Raw genomic sequence first — 20,058 nt, 5'->3', positions numbered from 1 at the left:
ATCCATCCTGTACTTAACAGATGCTGTATGCTCCACAGGAAGTTCTTTTCTCTTTGAATTTATTTTCTGTCTGACCACAGTGCTCTCTGCTCACACCTCTGCCCATGTCAGGAACTTTCCAGAGAAGGGACAAATCCCCATAGCAAACCTCTCCTGCTCTGGACAGTTCCTGACATGGACAGAGGTGACAGCAGAGAGCACTGTGGTCAGACAGAAAATAAATTTAAAAAGAAAAGAACCTTCCTGTGGAGCATACAGCAGCTGATAAGTACTGGAAGAGTTTTTTGTTGTTTGTTTAAATTTTATACCTGGAGGTGTGTAAACTCCATAGTTAATGCACCTTGAATATCTTCCAGGCAGCATTAGGGTAGCACCTGTGAGGCCATGCACCTATATCAGCCAACTCAGGTGGGGCTTGCAGCTTGCCTCCCCCCCCCCCCCTCCCATTGCATGTGTGCTCAGTCACGCTGGAGGGTACTTGGGAGGAGGCTGTGAGTCGACCGAATGCTGCCATAATTGCACACTGGCCCCTGTTTTGCTTATCACGCACAGGTAGGATTAGCGTTAGGTCCCGCGCCATTTTGAGAAACCTTGGCGTTGGTGTGCGGGCTCTGGTATGTCCTTCATATGAGGATATACTGGCGAATGTCTTAATTTTAACATCAGTGTTGAGGGATAGCCAATGTCATTGTATACATCTACCACAGTAGTGCACCCATATTCCTGTAAAGTACTGGAAGAGTTAAGATTTTTTTAAAGAAGTCATTTACAAATCTGTTTAACTTTCTGGCACCATTTGATAAAAAAGAAAAGAAAAAAAATGTTTTCCACTGGAGTACCCCTTTAAAGAGAAATATGTAGACATATGAACATGTAAAAATAAATATGTAAATATTGTATTCATTTGTTCTACTTATAAACTGAAAGAGATTGAATGACTACATAAGTAATAAGGTTAAGGCGTTTTCTCCTCTCAGCGACGTATAATAAACAATTTGTTTGTTTACAAAACAGGGAGGCTAGTTTGTAGCAGATTCTCTGGGAATTGTAACATCTCAGGAAAGATGCTACTTGTTTAACATTGAGAAGCATGACTGCCACTAGAGGTCAGCAGTGAGCGCTGTCAGTTAATAATAGGAACAGGCAAGTGTGGCCTGCAGCCATTTGCCTAGGACTACAGTGTATGTTATGTGCAAGCTGAGGACTAGCTCTCTCTCTATCCCAGCCTGCTGCCAGCCCCTGCACTTGTTTCCTTTGCCTAGGATAGGAAAGCTGCGGAAGAACTAGGCACTGGGGTTGGCTCTTTCTAAGCTCTTGTGATTGCAAAGAGGGAGGAGGAGTGTGGAGGAGCAGCAGCAACAGCAGCAGCAGCTTCAGACCATTAAAACCAAGGAGACACCAGAGGCTTGTGCCAGGCTGTTTCTTATCCAAGACACTGAGGCACAAGAGAAGAGGTCATCATCACAGCAGGGATAATGCAAGGTAAAAAGACCAGGAGCTCCAGTGCAAGGACTGCAGAGGTGCAAGGAGATGAGGCTCAGAGGAAAAAGAAGAAAAAGAAGGCATCATGCTTCCTAAATATCAAGATCTTCCTGGTGTCTGAGTGTGCCCTGATGTTGGCACAGGGCACTGTAGGAGCTTACCTGGTGAGTAGCTGCAGCACATGTAGAGTACCTGATGCATACAAGACAGGTCAAGCCAGTGCATTATGTGATCACTGTGTACACTTAATACTCTTGTCTTCAGGTTTCCAAGTGCTGCATAAGGACAGGGTGACTTGAGTCAGGCAACTATTACTAAGTCTTTATTAAAAAAAAAAGAGAGAGAGAGAGAGAGAGACGCATAAGGATGGGTTGGCTGCCAGCATCTACTGCAATAGGCAAGGGGAGTTACTTGCAGTTTATGGGGAAGTGTCTGCAGATGCCTATGCAGCGTAGGGAACCCTGGAAGACATTCATATCTCTTATTGTCATTAACTGCTTGTCAAACCTGCTAGGTGGAGAAGTGGGAACACTTCAGGGCAGGGGCTGAATGTAATGTAATATTTGTAGTATGTATGTGTGGATAGACAGATATATATATATATATATATATATATATATATATATATATGCACTGTATGTTCACCAGTCTCTACTGCAGTCTCCAAACTGTAGACCTCCAGCTGTTGCAAAACTACAACTTCCAGCATGCCCGCACAGCCGTTGGCTGTCCGGGCATGCTGGGAGTTGTGGTTTTACAACAGCTGGAGGTATCCAGTTTGAAGACCACTGTCCCAGCCTTTTACTTTTTTCACACCAGTCAGCAGCATAAAGTTCTTTGCTGCATACAAGTGGATTCTAAGTTACACTCCTCACGAGCAGATATAAAGCTGCGCCAGGCAGCTGCAGCTGCGGTTGAGGTGTGAAGATTGTCAGTTCTCCAGCGGTGATGTCAGGAAAGTACACAGAGATATTTTCAGACATGGGACATGTCCCTTACTGCATCGTACTCATTTTTTTTGTGTGCAATGGCAAAGGATTAACAGAAATGATGCTGGAAGGATTTTAGACATAGACGTAAAGAGTTCCTACCTACTTGTCCCACGGAAATCTTTTTCTCATATCAGACAAGGTTATTCTCCTCACTAGTCATCATTGCTGCAGTCATAGAGTCATAGAATTTTCCAAGAGAATTAACTATATATAGGTCAATGCAGAAATGTGAAGGTCACCATCATTAGAAGGTTGAACTGCTTCCAAGGCTTGTATGGTAGGTATCGGTTTCTGCTTCTGTACGGCAGGAAATCTTTACGTCTATGTCTCAAATTATTGACGTATCTTAACGTATCGAAACTTTAAAGTCGATTAAAATAGGACAAGATTAGGCGTTTATGACGAATATAAAGCTAAGGCTTCATGTCAGTCAGGAGAAAGTATCAAGCTATCTCTGTGATAGGACATGTCCCCTGCAGATGTCAGATATCTGCCAAGTTAGCCTGTCAGGACAGCTCTACGGCAGGGGCTATAGCGTGCTGCGTCGTCATTGGAAAGTCAAGCCAAGACTGCCTGAAACAATATTGGGTGCTGCTGTAGCTTTGACCATATTGTGTTTTTCTGGACTAATAGTGTCAATAGTTCTACATCTGGCGAAGTCTGACGGTAACCCTAGTGTAGAAGTGACGCTGTATTGGCGTGCAAGGCTGTAGCCATCTCAACTCTAAACCTAGAAGTTCTATCTATAACTATATATATATATATATATATATATATATATATATATATTTTTTTTTTATATATATATATATATATATAGATAGATAGATAGATAGATAGATAGATAGATAGATAATTTGACGAGTGCTGTCCATAACTCTGTGCCACATCCAGACTCTGCAAAGAGATGTTATGTTCGGTTGGAATATGTAGCTATAGACCACCATGCCCAGCAGCCCAGCATATAGAAACATATAATGCGTCAGCAGATGAGAACGACTCGTCCCATCTAGTCTGCCCAATAATTTGAATAGTCCCTGGTCCTATCTTATTTGAAGGATAGCCTTATGCCTATCCCATGCATGCTTAAAGGGGTACTGCATTGTAGGTAAATGTGTCCCCTATCCAAGTTTCCTGCATGGGAGGCTCTCCTCTCGCATGGTGCAGGGTCGGCACGCGTCCTCCAATCATCTCTATGGGAAAACCGGAGAAACACAAGTACAGCGCTCAGGTATCTCTGACTCACATAGAGATGAATAAAAGGACATGTGCCAACCCCCGCTCCGTGTGTGAGGAAAGCCGGAGCATCATGAAGGAGATTGCGAGGGGTCCAAGCAGTCAGCCCCCCATGAACAGACATTAATCCCCTGACACTTATACCCTTTGGATAGTGGATACATTTTCTTACACTGCAGTACTCCTTTAAACTCCTTCACTGTATTTGCAGCTACCACTTCTGCAGGAAGGCTATTCCATGCATCCACTACTCTCTCAGTAAAGTAATACTTTCTAATATTACGGCATAAACCTTTGCCCCTCTAGTATTAAGGTATGTCCTCATGTGGTAGTTTAAATTATTTTAACCTGTTAAAGACCAAGGGCGTACCTGTACGTCCTGGGTCCTTTCTCTTTCTATAAGGCAGGGCCACGGCGTGGCCCGGTGTCATAGCGGTTCGGGCCTGGCCTCTAACAACGGCCAGGACCCGTGGCTAATAGCGCGTGGCACTGATCGCGATGCCGCGCGCTTTTCAACTCTTTAGATATGGTGTTCAAAGTTGATTGCCACATCTAAAGTGAAACTAAACTACCATTGGCTAGCTCAGGGGGCTGTTCGGGACTGCCGTGGTGACTGCTCAGTGCCTGAGATCCAGGCATGAGCAGTCAAGCGGCAGAATCATCATCGATCAATGGTTTCCTATGGGAAGCCATTGATAAATGTAAAAGATCAGTGTGTGCAGTGTCATAGCCCCCTGTGGGGGCTATAACATTGCAAAAAGATGGGAAAAAAAGTTGATAAAGATCATTTAACACCTCCCCTAATAAAAGTTTGAATCACCCCCCTTTTCCCATAAAAAAAAAAAAACTGTGTAAATAAAAATAAACATATGTAGTATTGCCTGCGGAAATGTTCGAATTATAAAAATATACCGTTAATTAAACCGCTTGGTTAATGGCGTACACTCAAAAAAATTCCAAAGTCTAAAATAGAGTATTTTTGGTCACTTTTTATATCATGAAAAAATGAATAAAAAGTGATCAAAAAGTCTGATCAATACAAAAATGGTACAGCTAAAAAACTTCAGATGACGGCACAAAAAGGGAGCCCTAAGATGATGGTCAGAAGATGACAATTTTAAACATATACATTTTTCTGCATGTAGTTATGATTTTTTCCAGAAATACGACAAAATCAAACCTAAATAAGTAGGGTATCATTTTAATTGTATGGACCTACAGAATAAAGATAAGGTGTCATTTTTACCGAAAAATGTACTGTGTAGAAAGGGAGGCCCCCAAAATTTACAAAATGGTGTATTTTCTTCAATTTCGGCGCACAATCTTTTTTTTCCCGTTTTGTTGTAGATTTTTGGGTAGAATGACTGATGTCATTACAAAGTAGAATTGGTAGGAAAAAATGAAAGTGCAAAAACAGAAAAAACCCTAGTCCTTAAGGGGTTAAATATACTCTCCTCCTTTACCATGTTGATTCCCTTTATTTACATAAAAGTTAAAATCATATCCCCTCTGTCTCTTTCTTCCAAGCTATGAATGTTAAGACCATATATGAACAGTGAGCGACACCACCACAAGATATTGTTAGATATTGTTACAATATTTTCTTTGTCTTTTCTTAGATTTAAAGCCACTGTCACTTTCAGATTATTCATGGTCTTAGGTACAGTACACAGAAAATATACTGAGCCCTAACAGTGTTAATGCCTCTTTTAAAATCTTTTAACCCCTTAAGGACTGAGGGTTTTTCGGTTTTTGCACTTTCATTTTTCCTCTTCACCTTTTAAAAATCATAACCCTTTCAATTTTGAACCTAAAAATCCATATGATTGCTTATTTTTAGCGCCACCAATTCTACTTTGCAGTGACATGTGAAATCTACAGCGAAACGGGAAAAAAAATCATTGTGCGACGAAATTGAAGAAAAAATGCCATGTTGTAAATTTTTGGGACTTCCGTTTCTATGCAGTACAATTTTCTGTAAAAATGACACGTGATCTTTATTCTGTAGGTCTATACGATTAAAATGATGCCCTACGTATATCGGTTTGATTTTGTCGTACTTCTGGAAAAAATCATAACTACATGCACGGAAATGTATACGTTTAAAATTGTCATCTTCTGACCCCTATAACTTTTTTATTTTTCTGCGTATGGGGTGGTATGAGGGCTAATTTTTTGCGCCGTGATCTGTTTTTAGCGGTACAATTTTGTATTGATCGGACTTTTTGATCCCCTTTTTATTCATTTTTTCATTATATAAAAAGCGACCCAAAATACATTATTTTGGACTTTGGAATTTTTTTGTGCGTACACCATTGACCGTGCGGTTTAATTAATGATATATTTTTATAGTTCAGTCATTTACGCACGCGGTGCTACCACATGTGTTTATATTTATTTTTATTTACATGGTGTTTTTTTATGGGAAAAAGGGGAGTGATTTGAACTTTTATTAAGGAAAGGGTTAAATCACATTTATTAACTTTTTTTTTTTACACTTTTTTTTTGCAGTGTTATAGCTCCTATAGGGGGCTATAACACTGCAAACATTGATTGCCAGCACTGTTCACTGCAAAGCCATAGCTTTGCAGTGATCAGTGTTATCGGCGGTCGATTGCTCAAGCCTGCATGTCAGACGAAGGGACATGCCTGAGGAAGGTAAGAGGACCTCCGCTGGTGTCCCAGCTGATCGGGACACCGCGGGAGCCAGCCAAGGACGTAAATATACGTCCTTGGTCGTTAAGGGGTTAAAGGAAAACTGTCATTAGCGCATCCGACTAACCTGTTGGTATAGGCTTGAAGTACAACTGACACTGATGAAAATTATACTTACCTCTGTGGCCCTGTTTGCCAGTTACCTTATTTGGGCAGTAGGCCTTTGCACTCCAGGAGCACACTGACATCATGGCTTCTTCTTCTTCACTGTGCCCAGCTGTGGGAAAGCTTGAAGAAGCAACAGCCTTGATGTCAGCATACTCCTGGAACTCCGCACATGCACCAAGCCTGCTGTCCGAACAAAGAGGATGGCAGACAAACGTGGCCACGGATTGGCCACTGGTAAGTGTCATTTTCATCAGTGTCACCAGCATAACAAGCCTGATCCAACAGGTAAGTGTGGGTGCCACTAATGACAGATTCATTTTAAGGGTACGTTCACACATACGCAATTTTGATGCGCAGGATTTGATGCGCAGGATTTTCTGCTGCAGATTTCAGTGTAAACTAAATGACTGAGCACAGCTTCTAATCTGAATCTGAATCTGTGCAGGATCCAGTATGTGTGAACATACCCTAAAGGAGTAATTTATCAAAAATCTTTTATTCTTCAATATGCCCAGGCTGCCTGCAATAAAAAAAGGAAAGTGTTAAAGGGGATACATTTAGGGGTTCCCTTTTATGTTCTGCAAAATTTTGCCATGTGAGAAGAATTATGTCCAGTTTAGTAATGTGTGGTCATTTTATGTGTAAAAAAAGGTATCAGGAATACATTTTTGTAGTTGAAATTTGCATGGTCTTTTCTTCTCATGTAGTGATTAGATGTTGACTATGTGAGTGAGAACCCTTCCAGGTAGAATAAAATACGTCAGGAAGTTTTACGCACTGTGAATTTAGTCTTAATGCATACGGACTTCTTCAGACCCTTTACTTTTTTACATTTTGTTATGTTGAGCCCTTGTGCTAAAATAAACAAAATTCTAGTTTCCACAACCATTCTACACAATATCCTATTATAACAATAAAAACTGAGTTTTTTAAATGTTTGCTAATTTATTAAAAAGGAAAAACTAAAATTTAGCATGGACATAAATAAATATTCATTACCTTTTCAAAGTTGAAGCACCTTTGGAAGCAATTACACCCTCCAGTCTTATTGGGGATGATGCCACAAGTAGAGATGAGTGAATTTTTGAAAAATTCGATTCAGCTGATTTGCTGAATTAAATTTATTTTTTTTCGATCGGAATACATTTGTGGCAAATAGATATAAGAAAGTGTGTGTGTTTTTAACTTTTATTTTCACTTTTTTTCTTTATTTTTTAAATTTTTTAGGTAGTACTACTATTTCCGGCATGGAACAGACTGTTTCATGATGGGAATATTAGTACCTGTACTAATAGACAGATCGCCCCGGGTGTCACTTCTGACACCCATTGCGATCCTCCTGTATAATGTATTGAAAAGGGGGGCTGGTCGCTCTTCTGCGTGATCCTGCACTATGTTCTGCCATGTGAAGTTGTTCACATCAAAGATTCACATTTCCGGCAGAGAGCTGTGATTGGCTAAATGATTCTAGCCAATCACAAATCTCTGCGGGAAATATGAATAATAAGTATATATACTGCAGTGCAGGGGACCAGAGAAGAGCGGCTGGCCGTCCGTATATATACATTATATAGGAGGATCACAGCAGGTGTCAGGATTGACACCCGCTGTGATATTTCCTTAACTGCAGGTACTACTGCTCCCAACATAGAGCACACTCTGCTCCATGCTGGGAGCTGTAGTACCTGCATTAATAGACAGATCGCAACAGGTGTCACTTCTTACACCTGTTCTGTTTTGTCTATTAATGCAGGTACTACAGGGACTAATTGTCGGAAGTGATATTATCTATATTTTCTGGGCATTTAGATGTGCTGGCATGAATAATTTCGGGGGTCAGAGACGAGCTGAGGACAGGGACATCAGTAATATGTATAATACAGTAGGCAAGAAAAAGGCTGACAATTTCCTTCATTTACCAAAAATCCATACATTTACAGAGGTCTTCTATCAGAAATTAAAGATACTTCAAATTGTAATTTGTAGAGGCAGATGGCCGGGACAATAATGTATGTATGTATTTAATGTAATTGGGAAAGACGATGTTATTGTAATTATACAGTATGAGCTGGTTTTAATTGACAAATTACTGAAAAATTCTTGCAATTCCAAGTTCTGTATGTGAACAATCTTTTATTTTTTCATATAGGGGATGATGTGAGTTGTAATTCCTGAATTCCCGTAGAGTGGTTGCAGCGGGACCGGCAGGGAGTCTATGGCTGTCCTGGGACCGTATGAATGGAAGAAATAAAGTTTTGAAATATAATGTAGCTGCTCTAATTAGAGCAAATTAAGGTTAATTGAATAATGAGGTCAATTAAGGTCAAATAGGTAATAGAACATCAAAGGAATGTAGGTCAAGTGGTTGGACCTTAATTAACTGTGATTTTATTATTCAATTATGGTATTTCCCTCCTATTTCCTGTTCTTCATTCATATGTCTGCTGTGTGAGCGAAAAAAAAAAAAAAAAAATATATATATATATATATATATATATATATACATGTATGATATATATATATATATATATATATATATATATATATAACAAATACCTATATATATATATATATATATATGTGATCTAATGTGAAAGATTACATCTGCATACAGTATCTGCAGTATATATTATAACATATTATCCATATGGTACATATACTCAATATGCTGGGTCCTGCAACAGTATTGAGATATTCTGCAGGACCCACCGACAGTGTTTGCAAACAGTGCAACATATGTGTTTGCAAACTGTCAGTGGGTACCGCCAATCCTGCAGCATATCTGACCTGGGTTGAAGGAACAAGACCCGCATCCTATTTGAGTACCCACGGACAGTTTGCGAACACATATTTTGAACTGTTTGCAAACTGTCTGTGGGTCCTGCAGTATACCTCAATACTGTTGCAGGACCCAGCATATCGCGTATACAGTATATGGATAAGTTGTAATAATATATACTGTAGATGTAAACTTTCACATTAGATCATATATATATATATATATATATATATATATATATATATATATATAGTAGAATAAAGCGTCCCGCAGCACTCCAATAGTGATCAAATACGGTTTATTTCCTCTTGATAAGATACCACTACACCTTTGCATCCCTCGTGTGCTGCTCCTCCTTGCTATCTGGATATATATATATATATATATATATATATATATATATATATATATATACATATTTGAAATCCAAAAATGAAGTAGAAACGGCACTCCAATGTAGAACATCAATGTGGTTTATTCGCTCATCTGTGTACAGCCTGTGAAGCGTGCACCCATGCAGATCTTGAATCCTGCTGCACGGTGCTTCTCTTCTCCTCTTTTTTTGTATATATATATATATATATATATATATATATATATATATATATATATATAGTTTTTGTTATACATATATCCAGAATCGTCCTTGTTATTAACGGCTCCAGTATATTATTCTTGTAGAGCCTATTATACGTCAGTTGTAGCATATGGCACCCAACAACATTAGTGCAAAATAGTCCATTCTGCAAATATATCCAAACAATTTTTATATATTCACTTCCACTGCTTTATAGACATCTAGTGCATAGTTCACATTCAATGCGGTATGTAATCACCCACTGCAATTGTCCAAGCAAGTAGCACACTCCAAACAGTATTGTCTTCCCTTCCACTGCTTTATGGACATTCAGTACACAGTTCACATTTAATACGGTATATAGTCACCAACTTGATTATCCAAACAAGTAGCACAAATTCTGACTATATTCTATTTCATGAACCATTTAAGTTAGTGTGCCTACTATGCATTTTTTTTATAAATTTTTTTGTATTCATATTTTCATATACAGTAACCCCCCGACATGCGATGGCCCCGACATATGATCAAATCGACATACGGTGGCCTCTCAGAGGCCATCGCATGTCGATGTCAGCATCGGCATACGATGCTTTTATATGTCGGGGCCATCGCATTAATTGCTATCCGACAGCGCAAAATGATTAAGCTGCTGTCGGATAGCAGTTTAAGCATCACGGACAGGTTCACTTACCTATCCCCGCTGCTCCGGGTCCACTTCGCGATCCTCCGGCATTTGCTTAATCTTCTCCGGAGTCCAGGCCTCGCTTTCCGGGGTCGTTATTACGTCGCTGCACATGCCGTCCCGACGCCGCAACGTAATAACGTCACCAGAAAGCGAGGCCCGGACACCGGAGAAGATGCGGAAAAAGCCGGAGGATCCCGAAGAAGATGCCGGAGCAGCGGGACAGCATTGGAAGCCCCTGGGACAGCATCGGGAGCGGTGAGGACACGGTCCGGAGCGGTGGGGACAGGTGAGTATAACTTCCTATACTTTACATTGCTCGAATCCCTCAACATATGACGGATTCGACAAACGACGGGTCGTTTGGAATGAATTGCCATCGTATGTTGAGGGACCACTGTAGTACTTTCCGGCTATTAAAATGATGACATCGGGGACGTACAATTAATAGCCTCTTACATATGTATGCGGTTATAGGTCCAGGAAAAACCGCAGCAATAATGTCCATTTACCACACGATCATATTCAGACTCCCAACAGGCATGTACTGAATAATCATACTTCACTTCATGGGATTTTTCATTGGAAGACCAGTATATATATCCATAGTACACATACTAGTCTTCCAATGAAAAATCTCACGGAGTGAAGTATGATTATATATATATATATATATATATATATATATATATATATATATACATATAGATATCCATATAGCTATCCATATATCTAAATAAATAATATATATACATATATTATATATATATATATATATATATATATATATATATATATATATATTATTATTATTATTATAAATGTTTTTGCTCACACAGCAGACAGATGAATGAAGAACAGGAAATAGGAGGGAAAGACCTTAATTGAATAATAAAACCGGCCATAGACTCCCTGCTGGTCCCGCTGCAACCACTGTACTGGAATTCAGGAATTACAACTCCCATCATCCACTAAATAAAAAAGAAAATATTTTTCACATACAGAGCAGAGACATTGGAATTGCAAGAAGAGTTTTTCAGTAATTTGTTAATTAAAAGCAGCTCATACTGTATAATTACAATGACATTGTCTTTCCCAATTACATTAAATGCATACATACATTATTGTCACTGTGCTCTTGAAAAATGTTTGTACCTGTCTCCAGAGAGATCTGTGGCTAGACACAATACATTCTGTGACCTGTACTGGCAGTTATTTCAACATTATGACTAGATTTTTGCTCTGATATGTCAGCCATGAGACCTTATATAGACAGGGTTGTGGCTTTCTAAAAAATGTTCAATCAGATGAACTTAACACAGGTGACTCCAATGAAGGTCTTCAAGATGATCAAGAGAGTTGGGAAAATGGAAAATGTCCATTTTTAGTGATGCACTGCTGTGACGGAGAGCCAAGGCTCCAAACAGGTGATCACAGATGGGTCCCAGCACTCGGAATCACATAGGGGATATGTTTTCTTACATGATACTTCTCCTTAAAGGCCGAGTTTACACCTGCAGATTCTTTTAAAGTGGCAAGCAATGGACCTTGATGATCCATTGCACAACAGGCACCAATAGGACCCGACGAATTTGAATGGGGTCCATCCGTTTTCAGTCTGGGATCTTTTGTTTCATCTATTGAGAAAAATTTGGGACATGCAGTATTTTTTTCTTAACTCAACTCCCATTATTTGAATGGTCTTGGCTAGCGGAGCTCAACTCTGATGTAAACCTAGCCTAAGTTGTAACCTACGTTAAAGGGGTACTCCGGTGGCGTGATTCAGCAGAGAGCTCTGTGTTCCAAAAAGAAAATAATTTCTTCTGTAGTATTCAGCAGCTAATAAGTACTGGAAGGATTAAGATTTTTTAATAGAAGTAATTTACAAATCTGGTTAACTTTCTGGCACCTGTTGATTTAAAAAATAAAAGTTTTCCACCAGAGTACTCCTTTAACTTGGTTGAGGTACCATGGATGTGTTTTCCCCCTTCTCTTGTTCTAATGTCGAGTTACACCTTTGCTGCTACAACTATAAATAGCGCTAAAATATTAGAATACATGTAGTGCACACACTTTGTTACTGCAGTGGCATTGTATGAATCTGGGAATGCTATCTTCTATATTCTTCTTGTCTGCAAGGAGATATAATTAGGACATGGGATAGATATCGCAAATGTTTATACCAAATAAACTAAATACATCAACAAAGGGATGTGTATATAAGATTTACAGTATATATGCACTATTTATTCTATTACTTTAGATTTCTTTACATTAGGTTACATAACCACTTTAAAGATTATGTAGTCTACAGGTATATTGTAAGAGAGACACACTTTTCTATTTTAGGAAAGCTTTCTCTGTATTTTGAATTGCATGAGCAACTATACAAAATGCTGTAAAAACCATCATGTGATAGTTACATACAGCTCTAAATATATAAATGATTCATGAAGTTGTGTAAATATTTAATGTGTTAGCCCTTTTATATATATATTTGTATATACACCATGTGCGCATATATCTGTAGGCTATCATATATCTCTATGTCTGTCATACCATTCATTTCTAACCTATCACATGACTGTTCCACCTAGGGACAAGACCAGATGGGAAAAGTGCAATTTCCCTTATGTGAAAGACAAAGAGACAACAAATATAGTTCTCGAATTCTCTTAGAATTTTTTATTGAAACTTCTTCAGGTCTGACAAGAATCTTTTCTACAAGCCAACTTGTGGCTTAGATTTATTGGTCTATTAAATAGATAAAGTACCTTGAATATAGAAGCAGTAAAAGGAAATATCTATAGGAAGATCTAGATTGGACCTGGTTCACACTAACAGTAAAGTAAACCATGATAAAATTGAAGAACAAAAATTTGTGTTGTTAATTTTGCTTTCTTTGCGATTTTACCATTGTGCTAGAATAGTAAGTGCTGCTAAGAAAAAGTACTGTGATGGCCCTTGATAGACGGTCTTATTTGACAGTGTTGACATGTGTATGACAGGAACTGTCTGTGTAACTGATGAGGGTCTTTCTTATTTAGTCTTCAAAATAGAAATTCTTCATGTACACAATATAATGAAGCACAATTGCTTCACCGAAGCCAGAGGCTTAAATGAGAAGAATAGAAATAAGCAAACTTTCCAGGATTGATGACATTTCGGAAACCGGCAATACAAAAGACTTAGATTGCACTGCTGTGCAGCGCAACTTAAAGGGGTGGTCTGGTGAAAAACAACATATCCTCTATCCAGAGTATAGGGGATAAGTATCTGATAGGGGGTCCAACCACTGGGTCCTCCCCACGATTTCCTAAATGGGACCTAGCTCTCTGAGAGGAGCACATGCTGCTGACAGCTTTATTCATTTACTATGGAAGTGCTGGAGATGCCAAGAACAGCACTCGGCATCTCCAGCACTCCCATAAAGAATGATAACAGTCTGTACCATGCGTTCCTCTCAGAGAGCCGGTCTGTTTAAAAGATTGTGGGGGTCCCAGTGGTTGGACTCCCTGTGATAAGACACTTCTCCCCTATCTTTTGGTTAGGGGATAAGAAGTCAGCATGAGCTGTATATGCAGCTGTCTAGCTGCGGGCACAGCTCAGCCCTGACATTGCCAGGTTCGCACTAGCCAGACATGACAATGTTCGAAAGTTCGGCGAGCCGCAAACCCTTCAAAGTTCAGATCAAATCCGAGTTTGGGGTCTCGGCTCTCTCAACTCTAAATAAGACCATCCACAATAAAAAGGGATATTCTAAGTAAAAAAAACTCACAAGTACCCATTCACATAGAAACATAGAATGTGTCGGCAGATAAGAACCATTTGGCCCAACTAGTCTGCCCAATAATCTGAATCCTATCAATAGTCCCTGGCCCTATCTTATATGAAGGATAGCCTTATGCTTATCCCATGCATGCTTAAACTCCTTCACTGTAATTGCAGTTTCCACTTCGGCAGGAAGGCTATTCCATGCATCCACTACTCTCTCAGTAAAGTAATACTTCCTGATATTACTGCATAAACCTTTGCCCCTCACACCACAGAATCTCCACCCGGGGATATTCAGGATGGAGATTCTGTCTGCGGGCAATGCTGAAATCCATCAGGGCTAGGACTGCTCGGACATGAGTCATTATCATTGACAGCAATGCAGTCCGTACAGATTTCCGCAAAAATAATCCTTCTTACAGTAAAGTCCAGAATTTGAGTTTCTGCAGTGGAATTCCATAAAACAATTTCTCCTCTCGGAAATTCCTTAGTGCGAATGGGCCCTTAGGGTCAAACAGTAGGTTATTCAACTCCTGAGACCTCCTGCAATCTTGAACGGTGACCCAAGTCTTGTCTATGGAGCTGCCGTTGATAGCTGGATACAACACCAAGCCATCTTCGGCAGCTCCATAGACAATGAATAAATCAACAACGTAACTCACCACTCCATTCCAAAAGTCTGTGAATGTTGGGTGCACATGCATGTTTTGGTGCCAGACATCTGCTACAAGTAGCCCTTCTTAAAATGTTGAGATTTTGATAGAAATTTGATAGAGACAAAGCATTACGCAACTGGGTAGGATGGAAAGTAATTTAATTTTTATGTTTATATTTGGTAAACATTACAAGATTTGTTTACTTGTTATCACAAATAATCTATAAGCAATCATCCTGGAGCGGTGTGATAGATTATTGCAGCAAGCTGAACATGCTGACGGTTTTTAGCCGGTGCTGTAATGATCACAGTTCTGAGCACAGCAGACATCTCACATTCTCACACATTTCCTTTAAAGGAGTATGCAGTAAGACAACATGTAGAACAGATTGATATTAGCATGCTGAGCTGCAGCAGATCATGTGCCGTGTACTGGGAGCTGTAAGTCTTATGGTGCTTTCTTGGTGTTACAGACCCGAAGAATTTCACTTATGTAATAGAAGAACCACATGACTTATAGGCACCTAACTGTCCTATATAACATATATTTATTAGCTGCTAAATATCTAGACTGGAAGCATATATAAACTGAAGGCCAGTGTAGGGATACTTAACAGACAGGCAGTTCAGCCATACTAAACCTAATATATTGGGTTATAGTGCAGGCGAAAAGCTTTGAAAAGAGTCATCACTTACTTTAATCTGTGTAGTAGTTCCAGAGTTATGGTTATTTTTTCATATGGCCTCCTCAGTAGTCACTGGCAACATATTTGGTATCACCGTGTGCGAAAATATAGAATATTTAGTTTTTGATCCTGTTTGGTGAACAGTGTAAACGTTAAAAAAAATCCCAAATGCCTGAATTGCTGAAACCTAAAGAAAAAAAACCAAACACTTGAATTGCTGAAACCTAAAAAAAATCCCAAACGCCGGAATTGGAAATTCTTTTGTTACATCATATGTCAGAACAAAAATGAAAAGAAAAGGATCAAAAAGTTCCATCAAAGCAAAAATTATACCGATAAAAAAAAAAAACTATGGCGGACAATCCACACATTTGAATAATCCGGCGGGCGCTAGGACCTCTCAGAAATGCACCATCTCATAGACGGCAATGTATTTCTGAGCAAAATCTATAAAAAGAACAGAAATGTCTATGCTTTCTGCGGACACCTGAATAGGGATTTTCGTAGCAGAATCATTTGCCGCTGAAATTGCATCATGTGAACAGTGCAGCAGAATCCCATTGAAATAAATGAGACTCTGCTGCAGCATAATGTCCGTGCAGAATAATCCGGCTAAATTAAGCACTGACATGCTGTTGATTGATGATGACAAATTACACAAATGGGCACACAAAAGAACAATATGAACCATCAGAATGTTGTTCCATGTTACCAGGTAGAGTCTCAGGTGAAATGATAAGAAGATTTTATGTGGCATGAAAAAAGTGAATTGTGTCTTGTGTCTGTTACTACACGAGGCTGCTAATTCATTGATTAATTGAACCTTCTGGAATTGTCGTTTTGTTACCGTTTCACAACACAGATGGCGTCAGTGTGGCTTGTTCCTTAATGTTTTGGAAATTATTCAACAAATAGACTAGACTGCAAACTGAGGATGATTCACGGAGACTGACAGATTCATATGGCGTTATTCTGCATCTACAGTAAATGACTCCTCAATTTGTTTAGGTGCGTAATTGATAGCAACACCTGTAAATCCTTGAAATCCCATATGATGATTTAAAGGGATCTTTTCATCTCAGCCAACAGAGTTGAACTTGTAGGCCACTTCAAATTAAATATTTTTATAAGAACATTTATGTAGCAAAATGTGCCTCCTGACATCTGCTTGTTGAAATGTCAGCCTTCAGGGATTACAGGGAGAAGGTTCCGTATTTTTCGTCCTATAGGACGCACCGGCGTATAAGACGCACCCAATTTATAGGTGCAAAATCTAAAAAAAATAAAGATTTTGAACCCAATAGTGGTCTTCAACCTGCGGACCTCCAGATGTTGCAAAACTACAACTCCCAGCATGCTGGGAGTTGTAGTTTTGCAACATCTGGAGGTCCGCAGATTGAAGACCACTTCATAGGAGGTAATACTCACGTGTCCCCGCCGCTCCGGACCCGTCACCGCTGCCCTGGATGTCGCTCCATCGCTGTCGCCGTGTACCTGTCGCTCCGGATCGTCTCTGCTGCTGGCCGGGTATCCTCGCTCTCCGTCGCCGCCATCACGTCGTTACGCATGCCGACGCACGTACGCGACGATGTGATGACGAGGAAGGAGAGCGCCGGCCATACAGGGGATCCCTGAATGGAGAAGACACCGAGGAGGCAGGTAAGGTCCCTCCCATTGTCCAGTAAGCACTAGCCCAGCTATTCATTCGGGCTGTTCGGGACCGCCGCATTGAAATCGCGGCGATCCCGAACAGCCCGACTGAACAGCCGGGTTAGTGTCACTCTCCCTTCAGACGCGGCGGTCAGCTTTGATCGCCGCGTCTGAAGGGTTAATACAGGGCATCACCGCAATCGGTGATGTCCTGTATTAGCCGCGGGGACCGCCGCGATAGGTGTGTATTCGCCGTATAAGACGCACCGACTTTTTCCCGACAGTTTTGGGGAAGAAAAAGTGCATCTTATACGGCGAAAAATACGGTAACTGTTTTGATCAATGTAGAACAGAATTTTTTAGGATTGGTGTCACAGAAACCTATTTTTTTAATTTCTTTAAAGGAGTTGCCAGTGAAAGATAACTTCCCCTCAGCTCTCTAAGAGGAGAGCATGCTGCAGAACACACTCCAAAAAGCTGTAATAAAATTTTTTTTTAAACTCAGTGGCGACAAATGGAAAACACATTTTCATTTCCACAAAGTTTTCAGATCAATTGGTGCCAGAAAGTTAAACAGATTTGTAAATTATTTCTATTTAAAAATCTTAATCCTTCTGGAATTTATCAGCTGCTCTAAACTACAGAGAAAATAGTGCAGTTCTTTCCAGTCTGACAACAGTGCTCTATGCTGACACCTCTGTCAGTGTCAGGAACTGTCCAGATTAGAAGCAAATCCCCATAAAAAACCTCCTCTGCTCTGGACAGTTCCTGACACGGACAGAGGCGTCAGCAGAGAGCACTGTGGTCTGGCTGGAAAGAACTTTACAAATTTCTCTGTAGTATATCTCTACAGCAGCTGATAAGTACTGGAAGGGTTCATATTTTTAAATAAAAGTCTTTTGTAAATTTGTTTAACTTTCTGGCACCAGTTGATTTGAAAAATGTTTTTTCACCAGAGAACCCCTTTAAGGCTGCCATCATTTTTTAGCCAAAGCCAGAAGTGGATCCAGCAGGAAGGAGAAAAATAAATCCTTCCTTCCTATTCCCTATTCCTTTTTAAGCTATTGATTTGCTGACCGGAAATTGACCTGAAAAGGGGAGAGCACCAAAGACTGTGTGCAGCGTACTGGAAGTAGCAGGGGAGTGTGACATGTACATGTTTTTTTTTTTTTTAAAAAAGCATCTAGCCTGGATGTCCTTATAAAAAAAAAATTTAAAAAAAACTTTCCGCCACAGTACCCCTTTAATACTAGGAGCCTTTTGTGCTGGGATGTGCCCAATATAGTTTTGATGGTTTAATGATTTCTCCACAAGAGTTATCAGCAAAAGCCACACATTTAGATGTAGGAAGATTTTACAAACATTTCTAAGGACCCTACTACACAGTGTGATTATTTGTTGAACAGACTATTACTCTGTGTAATAGACCTAGAGATCTCGGCCTGATCAGGTCATTCTGACCTCTCACAAATTCATAAATTCATTGTGTAATAGGGCATGTGTGGCCGGTGGCCGAATGCCGCAAAGGGCTACACGAACCATCCGGTGATCGATCGTGAGGTACTCCCTGCCCGATGCTCGAGCTGTACAAAGGCTCTGTAAGGATGCTCCAGTCTATAAGATCAGTGCTTATATACTTTGAAGAAGATGTCCAGTGCTAAGAAACGTATCCCCTAAATGTCTGATCGTGGAGGGTCTGACCGTTGGGATCTCCCGTATGGGGCCCCGACTGAGCTGCTGTGTGTGACAGCAGGTCAGCTGGTACAAACACGCCCCTCTATTCATCTCTATGGGATAGGCAGAGACACAGTGTTCCTGTTTTGACTAGCTGACATGCTGGGTACGACATCCGCTTTAGCAGCGAAGAGGCCCCGTATGGGGGATACATTTCTTAGCACTGGACATCTTCTTTGAATCATCAGGTCAAGACTAAATGGTAAACCTTTACCATAAAGGGGTACTCCGGTGGAAAGCTATTTTTTTCTAATCAACCAGTGCCAGAAAGTTAAACAGATTTGTAAATGACTTCTATTTAAAAATCTTAATCCTTCCAGTACTTCTCAGCTACTATATGCTCCACAGGAAGTTCTTTTCTTTTTTAATTTATTTTCTGTCTGACTACCATGCTTTCTGCGGACATATCTGTCCATGTCAGGAACTGTCCAGAGCAGGAACACATTTCCTTAGCAAACCTCTCCTGCTCTGGACAGTTCCTGACATGGACAAGGATGTCAGCAGAGAGCATTGTGGTCAGACAGAAAAGAACTACACACCTTCCTCTGGAGCATACAGCAGCTGATAAATACTGGAAGGATTAAGATTTTTTATATAGAATTAATTTACATTTACAAATCTGTTTAATTTTCTGACACTGGTTGATAAGAATTTTTTGTTGTTGTTCCTCATACATTGAAAACTACATTTGACTGAAAAGAATAAGGCTGGGTTCACACCACGTTTTAGGCAATTCGGGACTGCATATGGCTGGGGGGAGTTAAACCGGGCGCTCCCGTATCCCTGCCGTATGTGGCCCGTATGTAATGTATTTCAATGAGCTAACCCAAGTGAGACACTGACTCCCCATCTTTGCCCCGTATGTAGTTTTTCCACCAGCTTTAGCTTCCCCCAGCCGTATTCAGTCCCATAGTGCATAAAACATGATGTGAACCCAGCCTAACAGTGTAGACCTGATTTTTTTTTATATATACACATACTGTTG

The 20,058-nt window shown here is 40.0% G+C and overlaps 1 protein-coding gene across 2 annotated transcripts in view; it reads left to right on the top strand.

The window, feature by feature from the left end:
* The first annotated feature begins 1,180 nt into the window (after nucleotides 1-1,180).
* SLCO3A1 (solute carrier organic anion transporter family member 3A1) overlaps nucleotides 1,181-20,058 on the top strand; it is a 384,823-nt gene continuing 365,945 nt past the window's right edge. For both annotated transcript variants that reach the window (XM_056571877.1, XM_056571876.1), the window contains exon 1: nucleotides 1,181-1,646. In XM_056571877.1, coding sequence (XP_056427852.1) covers nucleotides 1,476-1,646 — 171 coding nt within the window. In that variant the 5' untranslated portion in view covers nucleotides 1,181-1,475. The remainder of the gene's footprint in view (nucleotides 1,647-20,058) is intronic.

The sequence above is a fragment of the Hyla sarda genome, chromosome 4 (genome assembly GCF_029499605.1).
Source record: "Hyla sarda isolate aHylSar1 chromosome 4, aHylSar1.hap1, whole genome shotgun sequence".
NCBI lineage: Eukaryota > Metazoa > Chordata > Amphibia > Anura > Hylidae > Hyla > Hyla sarda.
The sequence above is the reverse complement of the archived record's forward strand: the minus strand, read 5'-3'. Positions and strand labels throughout refer to the sequence as shown.